At 28.6% G+C, this 19,207-nt stretch overlaps 1 protein-coding gene across 2 annotated transcripts in view; it reads right to left on the bottom strand.

Moving 5' to 3' along the window:
• Window positions 1–203: 203 nt before the first annotated feature.
• LOC136972519 (RNA polymerase II-associated protein 1-like) overlaps window positions 204–19,207 on the bottom strand; it is a gene marked incomplete at its 5' end in the record, with an annotated part of 70,932 nt that continues 51,928 nt past the window's right edge. The window contains 11 exon segments of one of the 2 annotated variants that reach the window (XM_067267105.1): window positions 204–293; window positions 378–459; window positions 5,772–5,902; window positions 5,979–6,063; window positions 6,141–6,306; window positions 8,003–8,138; window positions 12,822–12,967; window positions 13,044–13,169; window positions 13,264–13,458; window positions 13,582–13,700; window positions 18,021–18,164. In XM_067267105.1, the coding sequence (XP_067123206.1) occupies window positions 394–459; window positions 5,772–5,902; window positions 5,979–6,063; window positions 6,141–6,306; window positions 8,003–8,138; window positions 12,822–12,967; window positions 13,044–13,169; window positions 13,264–13,458; window positions 13,582–13,700; window positions 18,021–18,164 (1,314 nt within the window). 2 annotated transcript variants of the gene reach the window in all.

Here is a 19,207-nt window from a genome sequence, read left to right as displayed (position 1 = left end):
ATATTCAAAGGTTGTTTTGGATTAGTTATAATGTATTATTAAATAATAACAGTATTTCCATGAGTGAGATCATTGTAAAGTCAAAGTAGCTGTTATGTAATGTCAACTGTATCTATAATGTTATATTAAATTCATTGTTAATGTTAGTGTTTTTTAGTCTTTTATCACAAGACACCAATCAAAACTAAAACAAAACAGAAATATACAATTTTTTAAAAAGTTTATTATAAATGAATTTAATTTCATTCATTAAAATCTTTATTACACAAACTGTACATTTTTGACAAAGCACTCTGAAAGAAAAAAAATATATTTTAATATAATAATAATAACAAATATTTAATGAAAGTAATATAATGTTGATAATTATTATTTACCTGAATAAAACAAAAATTATTGTAAAAAGAAAGATGACAGTGATCTTAATAAATTCTCCATTTTTTGTTTCTGATTTTCAGTCTAAAATGAAACAACAAAATGTATTTAATAATTTTCTTTTTATATAACTGATTAGTGATATAAATTTGTTAATTCTCATGAACAAATTAATTTAACATTTTCATCTTTTAAAAACAAATTACCTTACTTTATGGCATATAAGATGTAACATAGAGGCAATTTTTCAAGCTTTTTCTGTCTTATGGGAACTCACAACTTCACATATAAGCTAATGAATTCCCCAAACAGCCTTCAGTAGGCTACAGGTAACCTCTGCCTGGCACAACTCTTGAATAAAATTGTTATTTTTTAATTAAGCATATTAATATTATTATTATTATAACTTTTTAAAAATAAGAATACAGTAAAATACAAGAGAGAGTCAAGAAGTAAGTTGCAATTGGCAGAAACTTTTTGTTCATAAAGGATATTTAGATGAAATCTGGTGGCAACACTGGTAATACTTCTGGATACAAGGCATAGCAGATTTGTCAACATGGCTGTAAAGGTTAGTGTAACCCACTGAAATTCAATACCAGTTGAGGAAAGTGTATAGTGAGAAAGACTTTGTGCCAGGTGGTTGCAAATGGTACATGTTGTTCAAGGACATTGAACATGGTCACTGACAGGGAAGCCCATCAACTTCGACAGTGAAGAACAACATTGACCATGTTAATGAACTGATTCATGCAAACAGGTGAATCATGGTAAATGAGATCACCAATGAATTACCCATTTTGCATGGAAGGGCACCATACCTCCAAGTGTCTACAGTTTCAAAAGATTTGTGCTCAATGGGTGCTTCACCTAATGACAGATGACCTCAAGGAGTAGTATTTTCAGGCAGCTCTCATGTTTTTAGACCATTATCACAGGGAAGGACAAAAATTTTTGGACCAAATCATGATCAGAGACAAGTTGTGGGTCATCACTTCTCACCAGAACTAAAATGAACTTCACCTAAGTAAAAACATTTCCTTACTCCTCCAAAACAGTGACAAACAGTTCCTTTTGCTGAAAATATGATACTGACACTTTTCTTTGACAATCAAGGAGTTGTGCATATTGAATTCCTTCGAAAAGGGACTAACATTAATGTGGCCGGATATTGTCAAACCCAGGAGAGGCTGAGAATGGCAATTAAATATTGCCGACCAGAAAAATTGTCAAAACGCATTGTGCTTTTGCATGACAATGCACTCCTCATTCAGCAGGTGTCACAAAGACTTTACTGGAAAAATTCAAATGGACTGTATGGGAACATCCTCCCTACAGTCCAGACCTTGCACCTTGTGATTTCCACATGTTCAGCTCCATGAGAAAGGACCTTTTGAATTGTTGATACAAATGTGACATCACAAGTATGGTAGTCACATATTGGATGGGAATATTTCCAAGGAAGGAATAGAAAAACTCATACCATGCTACAATAAATGTTTAAACAAACTTGGTGATTAAATCGAAAAGTAACACTTGGATTGTACATTCACACAAATAAAAAATTTTGACTCATATATTTCATACTTGAATTTTCTGCTCTGAATGGTTTGAGTGCAACTTATTTTTTGACTCTCCTTTGTAATTTTAGGGCTGACTGTCAAAGACATGGAATAGCTTAAATACAATAAATACTTCTTCAATATTCTCTGCTGAAATAGAGACACATCTTATATGCCATAAAATACAGCATTCTAGCACCAATAAATTATTACCAACCAACCAAAAAAATATTGCTTAAGATCAGAATAATTTCACACAAAAATCAAACAACAAACTTATATTTAATTTTTCATAAGCAATCAAATTAAATATCAAAGATAATACTGCATGCTAAAAATTTTGATTTACATTTCTAAAATTCATAATAACTGAATTATTTCAATAAATTCTACAAAATTTTTTATAATTTAACTGTTAACAAAAAAAAGGACTAAATCTCAATGGTTTTTCAAAAAATATTTGAAATATTGATTCTCATACAATTTTTGGTATAATTTGAAAATTTTTATATTACATGTAGATATTTTCTTGCAATAAAATATTTACTATTTAAAATAATAAAATACACAGTATATTATTAATACAACAAAATATCATTATAAATATGATTTCTATTACTATTCATTTACTTTTTGTTTTGTAATTATTTTTCTAAAATAATGAATAAATAATTATTTTTCTTTTAATTTGATTATTTATGAAGTATTCTCTCTTTCCAATATACTAATAAAATATTAAAATGTGTTAATTGAAACCATAATGCTTTTTCCCTACTGAAATATTTCAGTAATTATCAATAATAAAAAGTGAGGAAACTTTTTTAAGAACAAATCTGTAGAAACTTTTTTAATTTTCAAAAAAATCAATGAATTACTGAAAATATGCTAACTAAATCAAATCAATAACTAATAATAAACATGTCTACTATAAATATATTCAATTATACAATAAAAAAAATGTCAGCACAGTGTTCTAAGAATGCAGCAGTAACTGCACATTATAAGATAAACATGCATGATTAAAAATAAATACTCTTCTGAACTTTAATGATAAATTTATATGTAGAATATAATATTTTAGCAATTTTATAATATCTATTCTATTTGACTGTCTTATATAACAAGAAATTTTGGTTAATGTTACCCTTGGTGGCAAGATGGCGGCCGGGGGAATTTTTCGCTACATTCTAGACGGCGACGGGGAAAATTTTTTTCCCTGCGTTCGACGTGGCGACCGTGTTTCCTGTAACCTCGAAACGGAGACGCGCGATTTCGCGTTTGTGACGTGTGAGAGAGAGGGAGCTCTTTAGAAATGTTGTGACGTAATGTGTTGGTGCCGAGATCGTCGAATTATGCAAATTTTGTTTGGTGGGAGTGTAGAAGACAGTGGTGTGGTGCATGTCCGTTGTTGGCATCGAAATTTTTTTTTTTTACAATATCTGTTCTTTCCGAATTGCTATAAAGGTAATATATTTTTTTTACGAGTAAAAACAAAAAGAAATTGCGTGCACGTCATGGGCGACGTTGATTTGAGTTCGAAGGAATTCTGGGCCAAATGTACTACCGGGAAGTTTTATAAAATGATGGAAACAGATTATTCGGAATTGGGATTGAACCCGGCAATTGATAATGCATTCGAATTTTCGGTCAAATTAGGTTTACAGCAGATAGAGTCGACGTGTTCTACGTGCGATAAGACACGCAAAATACATTACGGAAGCGAAAGAAATGAATGTCGTCTTACATGCAGTTCGTGTGCAGTTAAATATTCAGTGTACGAAGGAACTTTTAAAAGCAAATGTGGGCGTCTGTCCTGGGGATGTATCTTGTCATTCATATGGCACTACCTATGTCTAGAATGTGGTGCTACGATTTCGGCTTTAGCATCCGGGATATCTCGAAAAGCTAGTGTGGATTGGTCGAATCACATACGTCTGGTAATGATGATATCACTAAGTAACACGATGACGAGCTTCAAAATAGGCGGCCCGAATAAGATCGTCGAGATCGACGAAACTGTCATTTGCAAAAGGAAGTACGAAAAAGGCAGGTTGTTGAAATCGACGAAATGGGTTGTGGGTGGCATATGTAGACAGGACAGGAACTGTTTTATTTGTCAGGTAAACGACAGATCCGAACAAACTCTAAATTGGATAGTTTACAAATACGTCAATTCGGGAAGTTTGATAATAACCGACGAGTGGAAGGGGTACAACCACATTGACGACATCGAAGGCGTGGATCGAAGATCTATACCAAACGAAGATCAAGGTTCGAAACTCGGAAAGAAATGTAAAAAAGGAAAATGACAGACAATCAACGTGAGTAAAAAAATGTTTTTATTTCTATTAAAATATGGTTTACATTAGCTTATTATAGTATAGGAGTTACTAGGTCGCGTTATTACGATACAGCGCGCAACGTGCAGTCTCCATAGAAGACCGAGACGGCGACCGGAAACGCGTTAGTCACGCGACCACAGGGAAAAAATTTCCCCGTAGCAGTCTCCAATGTAGGGAAAATTTTCCCCGTTGCCGTGTAGAATGTAGGGAAAAATCCCTCTGGCCGCCATCTTGCCACCAAGGGTAACATTAACCGAAATGTTTAATATTTTTCAATTACACTCTCTTGAATAAAAATAGAAAAAATATGTACAAGTATGTGATCCAGATATGAAGTAAAGAAAATGTATTAAGTAAACCTTAATAAATACACAAATGGATGCAATACATCATGTATTGAAGTGTTTGAATTAATAATCAGTGGTTTCATATTGCAAATCAATTGTACTTTTCTAACAAGAAACATCACCCAAGTGTCTTCCTCCAATTTTTCCTCCAATGGAAAAGTATATTTAGTGGTGAAAGTAATCCTTAAAGTTTTATAGTTTCATGTAAAACATTTATCTGATTTGAATGAAATCAATGTAAAAGAGTATTATTACAATTACTATCTACAGATCAGATTTGGTAGCATGTTACTTTTTTCTGCTCAGAGAAAGCACTTTCCTGGTAACATTTTTACCAGTGATTTACAGTATTATTAAAATAAAGAATAGTGGAAAAATTATCATTTACAACTGTTTATTACATTTTATTTGTATGTATTATGTCTACTCAAGCATTAAGCAGCTAGTCTTACTTTAATTAATGACAAAGATATAGATTGCTTTTCATTTTTATAAACTGTATGGAAAGAGGATTCTCTATAGCAGGGGTCAGCAACCTTTTGTCAGTGTTGCGCTGAACCTAATTTATACCAACATGATTCTACCAATTTTGTTATATATATACAGTATTATCAAAATTGGTCCGGTTATAATGGACTTCAAAAATATATAATTTTGAAGTCAAGTTGTTAGTTGAATTATGTTTTTACATGTGAAGTGCATGCACAACATGTAGATGGCAATAGAGTGTAAATACATGCACTGTAATATAAATATACAAGCAAGAAATTCGTTTTTAATTAATGTGCCACAACCTACACTGAACTATGGCTTCAATTTAAATCTGTAATTAATAATTAAAATATTATTTTTATTACATTTCTATTCAATCAGACTGCCACTGAAAATTGTCCCACGTGCCATAGGTTGCCAACCCCTGGTCTAGAGAGTACTGCATCTTCAGAGAGACATTCAAAAACATTTTAAAATGTATTTCAGTCAAAATATTTTAGGAAGTTTGTAATTAAAATAAATAAAACAAAATATCACCACTAAATAATCAGTGAAGGACATATTCTATACTCTATTTATTGCTATAAACTAATAGAATAGATATTATGATAATTAAATTTGTATAAATTTTTATTTAAAATTATAAAACTTACCACTTTATTAATGTTTAACAATTTTGATAATAATTTAAAATGTTCTTCATAATCATATTTCCTAAAATGATGTCCAAGATGGTGTAGAGCCATTTTATATAACAAAGGACAGTATTTTTCTTGAAGAGAGCCTAAATTGTTAGATAAAAAATTTTTATTAAACAATTTATTTTCATTTTTATCATTATATGAAACAATGATACATACCAGATAGCAAATTTTTTGCATACATGGATAATAAATCTTCATCTGTTTCAGGAGGATTTAAGTAATTATCAAGGCTAACTAAAATCTAAGAAAAATTTCTTTATTAAATATCATCATTTATTTTCATTTCATACAAAACAAATAAATAAAAATTTAACAAACTTCTGAAAATGATATTCTTAAAATTTTAAGAATTCCAATATGTTCAGTGAACAACTGCTTTTTCCAATAACTATCATAACATTGTTGGAGAGGAATTATTATAGTATTTCCAAATAATTTATCTCCATACGAGGAACTCTCAAACTGAATCAGTAACTCAGAATATCTGAAAATATCAATTATTAACCAATTAGTATATCATAAATTGATAAATAAAACTCACTATATGCTCCAGGGGTGCACAACTCCAGGCTGTATTTGGTAAAAATGATTTTAAACAGGCCATAGCTAAATTGTACTCATATGAGATTGAACAAATGTGTGAAGACAAATTCAACAATATGAAACTATGTTAAACTGAAATACATTTAAATAATAATAAAAGATAATTCTAAAAACTGTCTATTGGCATTATGGGTAAATACATTTAATTGATGAGTACTTTTGACAGTATATAATATTCTCTTCAGATAACATGGTGGCTAGAACGTTAGAAATCTAGAGATATAACACATTTTCAAATTGCTCTTTGCGCATGAGCATGGAACATACTTGTAATGCCAATAGAGTTTTTACTTATTATTATTAATAAGTGGTGTCGCTTGTTGTTTTTATCTTATTATTTAAATAATACTAAATGAACATGTAAGTGAACCCATTAACTTAGAAGTATTTTTATTAAAATCAAGCAGTGGCTGCATTGAAACATTTAGCAGGGCAATTTGAGCAATTTGAAAATGTGTTCTATATCTAGATTTCTAATGTTCTATCTGCCATGTTATCTGAAAAGAATGTTATATACTGTTGAAAGTACTCATCAATTAAAATATCTCACAAGGCATATATGGCCTATGAGATATTTTATGCACTTTTTGTTCTATGTCATGAATGACTATTTCTTGTAGATAATGATACATTCTATTCTATATAATTCTTTAATTGTTTTTCCATTTGCCATCTAGATCACTGTTTTATAAAGTTTTTTTCTTTTTCAAATTTATATTAGAATTAAGTAAAATAAAATGACTGCAATATTATAAAATTTTGGTTTTTATTCTTTTACCATTTTTATTTAAATATGGTTAAAATCTAACATAATATTTTTTTAAAATATGTATAGGTTAAAAAATGACTAAATAGAACATCTGTATAAATGTTATTACATTCATAAATTACATGACAATACTTACCAGTAATTTATGAATAATATAATTACCAGTCTTTTCTGCTGATATTGCCTCTCTAAGATTTGTATTTGTTCTTTCAAGACTATCACCTACTTTTCTCGAAAAATAATTAAATGAGATTTTTCTCATGCAAAGATAGTCAAAGCTTCACATCATGATGCCTTACCTTCTTGTAAACACTTATGAATTTTTTTTGACCAAGTTATATTTATAAATCCAGTCTTCTTTTATTTAAATACTATAGTTTCATTGTTGCACCTTTTAGTCAAAGAATTTTTTATGTATTTTAAAAGGAGAAATTTTTTACTGCAGTTATTGTACTATTTCTCTAATGAGTAAGAACTATTTTAACTAACACCTGAAATGTGGTCAGGTAGCATCTAGCCACTACCATCAACTATTACTCTTTACTCAATAAGCATGCCTCTTGCCTCCAGCAGTGTGACCAAACCCTAACAGCAACATTGAAGTTATGTTTTATATCAAATAGACAACATTAATGTTACTTAATTTGTCAATTAATAAAAAAATTATTATTATTTTTTTAATTTTATAAAAATTATTCATTATTAATGTAAAACAATCAAAAAATAAAGATTTGATAAAATCTGCATTTTTAAAATTAATTTAATATGCAGATAAATGATATTAATCAATAACAAAACAAATACTTACAAATCAGAAAAAGAACCAATTCCTGGACAATTTAGTTTTTCCAACTTCCAATTTTTTTTATGGTTATTTTTTAATAATTGATGTAGACAGGCACAATAATATTTCTGAATTTCACAATCAAAAAATATGTCATTATCTAGAAAATTATGAAAAAGCATAAATGTAAAATAAAAGGGATTAAATTTAGTTAAAATGACATAAAATTTATAGTATTTTAATATTTAATAAAAATATGTAAATGCTACAGAATAATTTTTATATTAATGTCAATTATTATTATTCAATGATAATGTTCTTAGTTAAGAGATAGCCATGTTATTATCTAATCATAATGCAGAAATCTGTTAAATAATTTTACAGGAAAAATAATAATTTAGCTAAAATTATGATACAGTAATTCTTATATAGTAGTTACATTACTCAAACATTTTAAATCAATCTTTCAAACTTAACTATATTTGAATCCCATCTGAGCTAAAACATATTTTTTCCATCTAAATCTTGGTTTCTTTCTTTGGATAGACATAATAATATTAAACATAAATTCAGCAAATGTAGTTAGTCCACTGGTCAGGCATAAACCAACTACCAGTGTTCAGTGGTTTTATTCACTCAGCCATTAATGAGCTCAATTACAATTTGATTACTAATTATGGAATCTGTTTCATTGATAGAAGAGTTTAACAAGTAATGGCACAATCAGGAAAAATAAGCACAATGTTCACCCAGAAAAGCATGCAAAGAACATTGTGACACCTATTACACTTGAAATTCATTAGAACATGTATATAAGTTAATATGCACATGAAGAGAAAGGAAGAACAGCAACTAAATTTTGAAGTAAATATTTCCAAAAGCAAAATCACATACTCAGGCAATATGTGTGCAAAATTTGATTACAATTTGTCTAATAGTTCTTTCTACAGAAAGATGTGAACACCTACACATTGATTATGATCACCATAAATTTTCTATATATTTAAAAGTAGCCTGAGCATTTTTTTTGTACTTGCAGTTTCATTATTGTAAATACTCAGGTCAATAAATGTACAGTACATTTTATTTACTAAGTTTGTTTTATCACTCTCTCCTAACCCAACTTCACCAATCCTCAACAGCCCAAGCAACACAGAGCTCATGGCAGCAAGTGTATATAATTTTCCAATGTCATAAAATTAATTTTTTCAGCTAATTTATGTTATATTACTAATTTAACTATATTCTATTATTTTTCTCCTCTTTGAGTAGTAATTAATTTTATGTAAGTATTCTTTATTATAAGATAAATTTCTTTTACATTATGTGTTTAAATACTAGTATACCACTGCAGTTAAAATATTTGTTAAAATAATCTAAAATTATAAAACATTCTAAAACTATATTTTAATATGATTTTAGAATGACTTAATTAGAATTTATAAATGCTTCTAAAAATAATGATAGATTATTTGAAGAAAGAGAATACTTGAAATGATAAACCAATTTTCTACAACAGGGATTTATATACAGTAGGGTCATATTTTATACAGGATTGATATGTATGGATGGCAAATGGTTATGTTAACCCATTCTTAATGCTACTGAATCTGATTCTTAAGTCATCAAACTGTTCTTCTCCAGCTTCTGATGTTCCAAACATGAAGTACCACTGAATACTACTCACTTTAGTGAATAGTATTCCCTGATTTGAATGTATTTTTCTCTAGTAGTGTACTCAATATAGTATAATAAAAAGTTTGCTCTGTACATTCAGAAACATCAGACTAAAATGTTATTCATTATAGTAAAAAAAACATAAGCAAGATATTATGACTGTATTTTAGTGTTTTTCTTTTAACTGTAAATGGTTGAATAAGTGTATAGGCAATTTTACTGGACTAATTGGGATGGAGCTCAAATTTAGAATTTTTTTTCTATGCAATAACTGTTGACATAACATTTACGTAAAACAAGAACATACTGTAAATAACTTTTATTTGAATTACTAAGAATTGAAAAATTGCAAATTGTAAAAATTGAAAATGTAAAAATATAAAATTAAAATTAAATATATAGATCAAAGAGTATGAATTTATGGACTATTTTATGCTATAATTCTATTAAATTCAGGGATGGAGAGTTGGAGTTGGAAGTCAAGAAGTTGAGTCAGAAAACTTGACTTCTGACTCCTCTTGAACATAATGAAAATTTTTTTTAAAGCCATTAATGCTGTTATTTTGATGTTTTTAAGGTCAAAGTTTGTAAAATACAATTTTAATGTTAAAACTTTTCTAATGAGTAACTTTCTAATGTTTTATTTTATTAACTTTAATAAATAAGATATGAATAGTTAAAGTCAAAAGTATAATCTTAAATATGGGTTTGAGATTAAATCTTAGATGGCATATTCCAGACTTCAGAAAAACTAAAGATTTTTTCAGTTCATAAACATAAATACTATTTATGATTTTTTTAAAATTCAAATATTCTTCTTAAATGTTATATTTTTGTATACAATAAATAAAAATACTGTTTTTGTTGAAAAGTTTATTATAGCCTATTGCATTGATATTAAAGAAACTACTAACTTACTAGTAGTACATTAGTGAAAAGAATCAGGAGTAAGGCCAGGAACACATATGCGTAAAATTCGGTGTAAAATCTAGCATAAAACAGAAAGCGTAAAAATTTTTCTGAAATTTTGGCTGAAACAGAACTGAAAAAAGAGTAGAGCATGTCTCTACTTTTTATGCCGTAAAATTTTTACGCCAAAATTCCTCCAATAAAGAGAAGTCTTTTCTGTGACGTCAAAGTAGACACGTGCTTTTTATTCTAACAATGGCGGCAATGAGGGTTAAGCCTACAATTGTGACGATCTCGAAAAAACAAAAAATAAATGAAATAGAAGAGTTTATCTAATCCGTTCGACCACATCAGTGTCATATATAAACACACTGTATTTAAACAACGTTTATGGATGGCTATAGGTGCAAAATTTCAAATAACAGGTAGGTCTAGTAGAATCGATATATAGGGCTAGTATTTGGATCACACGTTCTTTATTTGAATACGGAATATAAGTCTATTAATTTAAATTTTCTATATTATAGCAGAGGTAGTGGAGAAAAAATGGAAGGTACAAAGGGATAGATATATGAGAGGAAAAAATTAATAAAATGTAGCAGTGTTAGTGGCAGTGGTGTTTCCTATTCGGCCAGAATTTTTACGTGTCTGTGTTCTGGCATAAAAGCATAAAACAAACTGAACCGAAAGCTGATTTCTGATTCAGTTTTCTGCCAAACAATTTTACGCATGTGTGTTCCAGGCCTAAGAGTTGATTTAAAAATATATCAACTTAGAGTCAGGAGTCATGTATTTTTCCAACTCCCCATCCCTGATTAAATATCTGAATTTATAACAAGACTTATTTATTTTAGCTTTAATCATTACCTTTATTTAAAAAACAAAAAAGAAGAAGGTTGTCTATCTTTAGTGTCAAATTATTTAATAACTTAATCAAATGTCACTTTAAATCACAACTGTGATTTTTCCATACAAATGCAATTTTACATATACATTATATATTATGTTGCTGCAAAACATGAAAAATTCACACAGAAATGTGTGACGTGTATCTGTAAGATAAAATGCCCGAATCAGTTGTTCTGATAGCAGTACTGTAAAATGTCATACGGATCCCTGCTGAAAGACTTCCAGAAGGGAGTCATCCTTGGATGTCATATGTGGGCTGTCTGTCCAACTTCCTCAGAGATGCTTACTCATCCAAAATTAACTGTGCTGTTCATAATGTGTAAATGGAGGATAATGGTAACTGTGACAATCACCAAAGATTGGGCTGGTAAAAGAAACTATTAGAGATCAAAGGGTTCTAAAGTAGATAATGTGACAAAACAGGTCCCCTTGCCAATGCATGATATCCAGAAGTGGCAAGCAAGCGTTGGAATCATCACTTGTATTTGCACATTGCATATTGAAGTTCATCTCACAGGGATTCTTGGACAAAGTGCTGCTTATAAGCTATTGATCATCAAAAGTAACAAAGCAGATCATCTCCAGTGGGCAAAATAGCATAAAAACTGGACTATAAAATAATAGAAACAGGTTCTCTGAAGCAATGAATCCAGGACTCCAACCTTTCTGCTCAGCTGGATGTGTTTTGATCTGGTGTTTACTAGAGAATGCCTCATACCAAAGTGTGTAGTTCTTATTGTGAAATTTGACAAAGTGCCATGATATGAGACAGATTTTGTTAGTATGGTTTGGGACCACCAGTTGTGATCAAAAATAGAAATGACACCAGTGCCTATCAAGTCACTCTGGGGCAATGGCAATCAGGTACACCCAGCTTTAGCAATTTTTTGGAATGGATGTTTTGTAATGCAAACTGCCATATTCTCCAGTTCACATAGTGCTAATATCAAGAAAATAAAGTGCAATAAAAAGTTGCATGCCTATAATGCTGATCTGAATCAAACTGAACACCTGTAGGAAGAATTTGATTGGCAGGGCAGATTGAGGCTAGGCCATTACTGCCCATCCCAGTGGATAGTATGGCCAACACATTTGTGGAAAAATGATCATCATATTCCAAAATCAAGAGAGCATACCAAAATAAACAAATAAATAACATATGTTTAAGTGCAAAAAGTGACTCCACATGTTATTAATGTTGCTGACAACAAAGCTTTTGTTTTGATGTATGCGCCCAATTACTTTTTGCAACAGCATATGTAAGTACACATTAAGTAATGTTTTTATTTTTTAATATTTAACACAATTATCATACTTTATTTTAAAAATACAAAATCAATAACTTTACCTATTAAAAACATAGATGCCAAGTTATAAAACTGAATTCCTGCAGGAATTAGTTTTGCTATGTTAGGTTTCCAGCATTGTAAAAGATGACACCATTGTAAACAATGTTGCACAATAGCAGTTGTTTTAGCATTCTGTTTGTAGTTTCTTTAAAAAAGAATTATTATAATTATAATATAAATTATATTGAAATTATATGTTTAGCAAAATAAATTATAATTACTGTGATTTTGTTTCTTTATAAAGTTTTCTAATAGGACTAAATGGCCAATCTCTATCTATAATATGTGATGCAAAAACTTCTATACACAAGGAATTTATTTTCATTCCATTTTCTTCCATTCTACATCTAAATATTATAAATAATTCATTTCAAATGATATGCAATTAACAATTACGATACTGAAAAATATGAACTAAAAATATAAATTGAAACACACTACCTTGATTTTTCCAAATGATTTTTATCAAAGAAAAAATCAACATAAGTTGAAAGAACTGATGGTAACCTTTGTAGTGTTTTCTCAATTAGTTGAATATGATTTGTTTCAATAATTTCACCAGTTACAGATTTTATAGATATTTTATCATCATTTATTTCCAAAATTTCTAGTTTCTTTTCCAATCCATTTAAATCACTAAAGAAAAATATTTTAATAAATTTCTGAATTATAGTATATTAAAAATAATTCTGTTAATTTTTAATTTTTTTTTAATATCTTATAATTATATGAATTTTTATTTCAATGAAAGCTACTAACCTAAAATACTTGGATGAAAAAATAACATAATTCATTAGTTCATTTGATAACCAACCATCATTTACATTAATATGTGGAAGAAGCTTAAAACTTAGATTATAGTAAATTGGATGGCATTCCTGCAAAAAGTAAAATAATATATTATAAGATATTTCATTCTTATTAAATTTCTGCAATTAATTTAATGAGATAACAAATAAAATTCAAGAAATTTTAAAGGAATCAAGTTGTTATTACATCATTTGACAGTTTGTAATTCACAGTCTACATTAGATTCTTATTTAAACATCCAGGTATAAAAGATAAATTTTTAAAAAACTATCAAATAATAACGTTTCTTTTATTACAGAGATTGTAATACTCTTACATCTCAGTTGTTACCTTTATATAATCAATGGAATACATTTTACTTTACTGTTTAATAATTTAAACATAGTAAGTATACTTCTTCCTTTCAATTTATTGGATTAATATTTGTAATGCTAACTAAAGTAAAATATAATTGTCTAACAAAAATTATTTATTGTGACATTGTTACAATGCCGGGCTGCAATTTTTTGTTACAATGTTCTTAATTTTTTTTAGTAGTGTCTTGCCGCTGTACATCATACTTCTCCTGTTAGCATAGAGTCATGCCAGTTATCTAATTCCATTCAGGGGAAATTTTTAAACTGAAATAACATGACTTCTGGTGCAAACCACAAGTTCATGTATCACAATCTGGGCCTCCTGCCCCAAGCTTTCCATATCTGGTCTTCTCTTTCATCTATCTAACTCCATTCTCAAGGTGGGAAGGACAGACAGATGGATGCTAGTGGGAATTTATAGGTCTACAATTTTTCCAATTGTAGCCCAAAAAGAGATTTTAGAATAGCATGGTTAAATTTCTCCTAATATTTGTTCTTTCTTTACATAATGGAATGTAATATATTGTAAAACTGAATAAAGCCATATAAAAATGTACTGATTAATTGTATGGTAATCATTAATTATACTAATTGACTCCTCCACTGATTAATCATTAAGTGAAGATTAATTCTTAAATAATAGGAGTGATCAGTGAATAATTATTCCATTGGAAAAAATTATTACTTTTTAAATGAAAAATTATTGAATTAATATTAAAAAATGATGTTTAAAGAAACGATAACTTTATTAATAACAATAATTCAGGATAATCATGGCAATATATCCAGCTTTGTTAGAAATCACTAACTTTTTGTTTCTGTGTTTTCAGTCTGAATTTTTATTCAAACTGAAAATGTTCTATTATGATATTAAAATACTTTTAGAAATATATTTTTTAAGGAATAAGCTTCAGTTTCATTCATAACCAATTATCATAACTAATAGATTGATTTTCAGTGCCATCTGCCTATTTTTGAAAGAAATTTTTTGTCTTTAAACAAATAGATTGTTATTACATTACCAATTTTCTGTATCGTTTTGTTAACTATATTGCACTTGAAAGAATGTCTAATGTGATATCTGGAAGTAATTATGACTAAATCAATTAATTTATCAATCAATAATGGAAAAACATGATCACCAAAAATATTAAAATCATCGTGCCTATTTGTTCAGAATGACATCAGTATAGAATTGCCAAATAAGTCTATATAATCTACATTTACAAAAAATAACAAAAAATATCTTGAATTAATGTCAAAAAAACTTAGAAATAGTTTACTGTGTTAATTTTATTATATTTAGTTATTAGAAAATTATCACAGTATATTATTTGGATGAAATTGTTTAATGTTTGATTTGACCTTTCAATTGGCAACTGGACAAGACCAGACAGTTTGGTTCAAAACTGGATGGTCGGCAACCCTAGCTATTACAGATAGGTTACATTAGTTATATTGATCACTGAGAACAGGAGGCAATGTGCTAACATTAAGGAACCAAAAGAAAAGAGCATGCATAATACCAAAACATTTTTAATTTAAGAATCTTGTTTAGTCAACAAACATAGTTGTTATTTATGTGCCAGTTGTATCAGTTTTAAGTCAATTACACAGACAAAACTATGCAGTTCTTCTTAGCATCTTGCATAAAGAGACCTGATATTTTTATTATGTAAATATAAAGTCATACTAATTTCTTTTTATTCAATGGTGCAACATGCTATGCACTTGCTAATGTACAGAATAAATCAATAGGGTCTGTGACTGTTTCTTACTAACCAATTGTGACAAGGAAAAAAAAAATCAAAACCTATCTTCTGTTGTATACAAATCAAATCTCTGACTACTAAAATTTATAGTAGTGACCCAAATTGATTGAGAGAGATTTATATAATTTATTTTTCAATGTTTTCATACTTTAAATTATAAATAAATAATAAAATAAATATTTATATGTGTGATTGGCAGATACTAAGCAAAACTACTGTTATAAAATTATTATGCCTTTGTGTCCTTTATCATAACTTAAATTTATCTTTGTATACTAGTACATTTATCAATTAACAGGACTTATTATACTGGAAAATTATGGATGCAGATAATTAGTCTTACAGATCAGAAATAATATTTCATATAGATTAAGTAAAAAAGAATAATCAAAAATGTATACGGTTCGAATTATATGGTTAATGTGGATTACAAGTATATTTGAATTTTTAAAAAAGTTCGGAAATACAGAAACTAAAGTGCTTTTTGAATGTCTGATGAGGAGGGACAAACAAGTCCGAAGCACAAGCTTAAAGTGTATGTGTTCAGGTGAACTAAATAAAAAATATTATTTCTGATCTGTAAGACTAAATATCTGCATCCATAATTTTCCAGTATAATAGGTCCTGTTAATTGATAAATGTACTAGTATACAAAGATAAATTTAAGTTACTGTTATAAAAAGTTAAAACTAAAAAAGACTAAGAAAACATAAAATTTAAACTTTTTAAATTTTAAAGATATTTAAAAAATACTTGACAATGACTAGTTAATGATTAATCATATGATTAGATAATTTTACAATCCAGATTAATCATTCGTTATTATCTGCTATTTTGATAATCATCCCATCATCAATACAATGTATAAATGCAAATTGCAAATGTATAAATAGATATCAATATAACTTTTTGCATGGCTGTTTTTATGCAACTAAATTAAAATTAAGGAATTTTTTTTATAATTCTCATAATTTTAATTATAAAATCAAATCTCATTTTAATTTTATATAGAATTAAATGAAATTTTTAACTGTTTATATGTTAGGAAAAAATTATTTTATTAAAAAATTTCAACTGAAAATTATTTATATAATATAGTTTTAAAAAATACAAGTTGTAAATATTAATCATCATAATTTGATTTGATTCTTTTGATTTCTTACATTAAAGAGTCACTTTTATAAACTTTTTTATATTGTGTGTTAACATAGAGTATGTTAATTTAATAGTTACATATGTGAGAGTCTGGAAAGCTAAACCAAAAGTTTTTGGAGTTATTTAAAATTTATTTTAATTATTTAACAAAACTACAAAATTTTTCATTTACTTTTGAAATTGAAGAGAAGAGGAAAGTAGAACTTCCTTTCTATGTATCAGTTTCATGAGGAGAGATTTTTATCTCTCCTGTTGAAGATACATCAGGATTGCAACTCATTTCATGAATCCTGTCATGGGAGCAACAAATTGACTCCTGATTGGGAAAGATTGAAAAAATAAAAAGAGCAAACACCCCAGTTTTGAGGCTCTTGCCTATTGTTCGCCTAAGATAGCCTGACCATACAGATTCTTGCTCCTCCCGCCTTTACCATAGATGAAAGACAGAAGTCTCAACCGAAACCACTGAATTACTGTTAAGAGGTATTGTGCAATATTTTGTAAACTCTCTCTCTCTCTTCAGTAGAGGTGTAATTAATCAGCTTGGATAGTAGTTTAGAATTTTCTAACTGTATTCTGGATAGAGATGTTAATCTCATTTATTTTGTAATTCCTGTTCTGTTATATCATAAAATTTTGTTGTTTAGTTAAATGGTTTTGCATGGAACAACTTTACAAGTTGGCTGCTCTATCACAAACCCTCCCCACTCAAACTATAGACCTCCTGTAAGGAATATAATTCATATCGCAAGCTAAATGCATAAAATTTAGCTGGTGTCAGGAATCCTGATAGAAGACAAAGATCCTGCAATCTGTCAGTCTTCTTAACATAAATATAACTTTTAAGCCATCCACTGACAAGGTGAGTGGACTTGCCTTTCTGCAAAGTCAGACTTGGGAACTCAAGAGATAATCTCAAAACTGTGGATTCTCACATATATATAACAATATTTATTTATAAAGATTTTTATTATAAGATAACATTATTTCAAAGTTGTATACAAAAAGATCACATATATCATAACCATACTGTAGTAAATGTTTCCAAGATCATTAATACATTTAATAATATGATTATAGTAAAAAAGTAAAATAAGATACTTACCATTTTAGCATTTAGCAAAATCACTATTGATAAAAAATTAATTTCATGTCTCCAAAACCATTCAATTCTCTTAAACTTTTTCTTTTCAATTATTTGATGAACATAGTGCATAAAATCAGAATCATATATAAATTCTTCAGTCATCTACATAAATTAGATTTAAAAAAACATAATAAAATAGCATAACAAAAGTTAATGAATTTTGTAAAATAACAACAAATATTTCAAATATTTTCCTATATTTAAATTTTAATTGAAATAAATATGAATTACTTTATTTCTATTAATTTATCTTCACCAAATTAGTTTTTAAACTCCCAACATTTTTTTCTTGTAATATTTCTTATTAATACTGTAATCAAGTACTGTAGATAAACAAATATGATGATGTTAATATATATAAATAATGATAAGGAACATGTTTTCGAACATAAACGTACTCAGCAAAAATATATACTCCAGTAACCACCACCTTATAAGTTGCCAAGGGAATTTTTAATTAAGAAAACTAATGTTTTCGATCTATTCCATAGATCATCTTCAGGTTTAAACTGACGAACAAGAAATAATTCCATAGAATAGAACACAACAAATTTAAATTCAAAAATACCGATAACGGAGCAACTAATTAAAATGAGTAAAGCGTAAAAAATACACAAATGTAAAATAACAGACACATAACAATTCCAAAGTTATTAGTACAAGCTAACACCATTTAACAGATAATAAAATATTAAGGTTCCCAAAATACGAAACATGTTGCAAATCATGAGCCATTTGTAAGTCTCTTAATTGCAAACTTCCAAGCTGAGGGTAAGTCCTCTGCGTCCCTGGCATTAATGCATCTATTGTCGAGTCTACTCTTGTATATTTCCATTTTTTCCGCCGTCTTTGCTAAAGTTGGGGAATATACTTGTCTGATGATTTCTCGCCTCTTCCCATCCAATGACGGATCCTTCGGCCTGGGCCATCTGGGCCAGTACCGTTGCATTCAAACTTTTCCTCACATCATATTTTTGTTCTTTGACCCTTATACTCCCAGTTTATAATGTTGTTGCAATAAGTAAAAGCCCTTCTGACTAAGGCACAAAATGCTGCCAATTTATAACGAAATGGATCATTTGACTGTGGAGGAATGTAGAGCGGGCTATGCGTTGGTTTAGTATACACTTTAGTGGATAGATGCC

The sequence above is a fragment of the Centruroides vittatus genome, unplaced genomic scaffold (genome assembly GCF_030686945.1).
Source record: "Centruroides vittatus isolate TY-2023 unplaced genomic scaffold, ASM3068694v2 contig_2950, whole genome shotgun sequence".
In the NCBI taxonomy this organism is placed as follows: Eukaryota; Metazoa; Arthropoda; class Arachnida; order Scorpiones; family Buthidae; genus Centruroides; species Centruroides vittatus.
The sequence above is the reverse complement of the archived record's forward strand: the minus strand, read 5'-3'. Positions and strand labels throughout refer to the sequence as shown.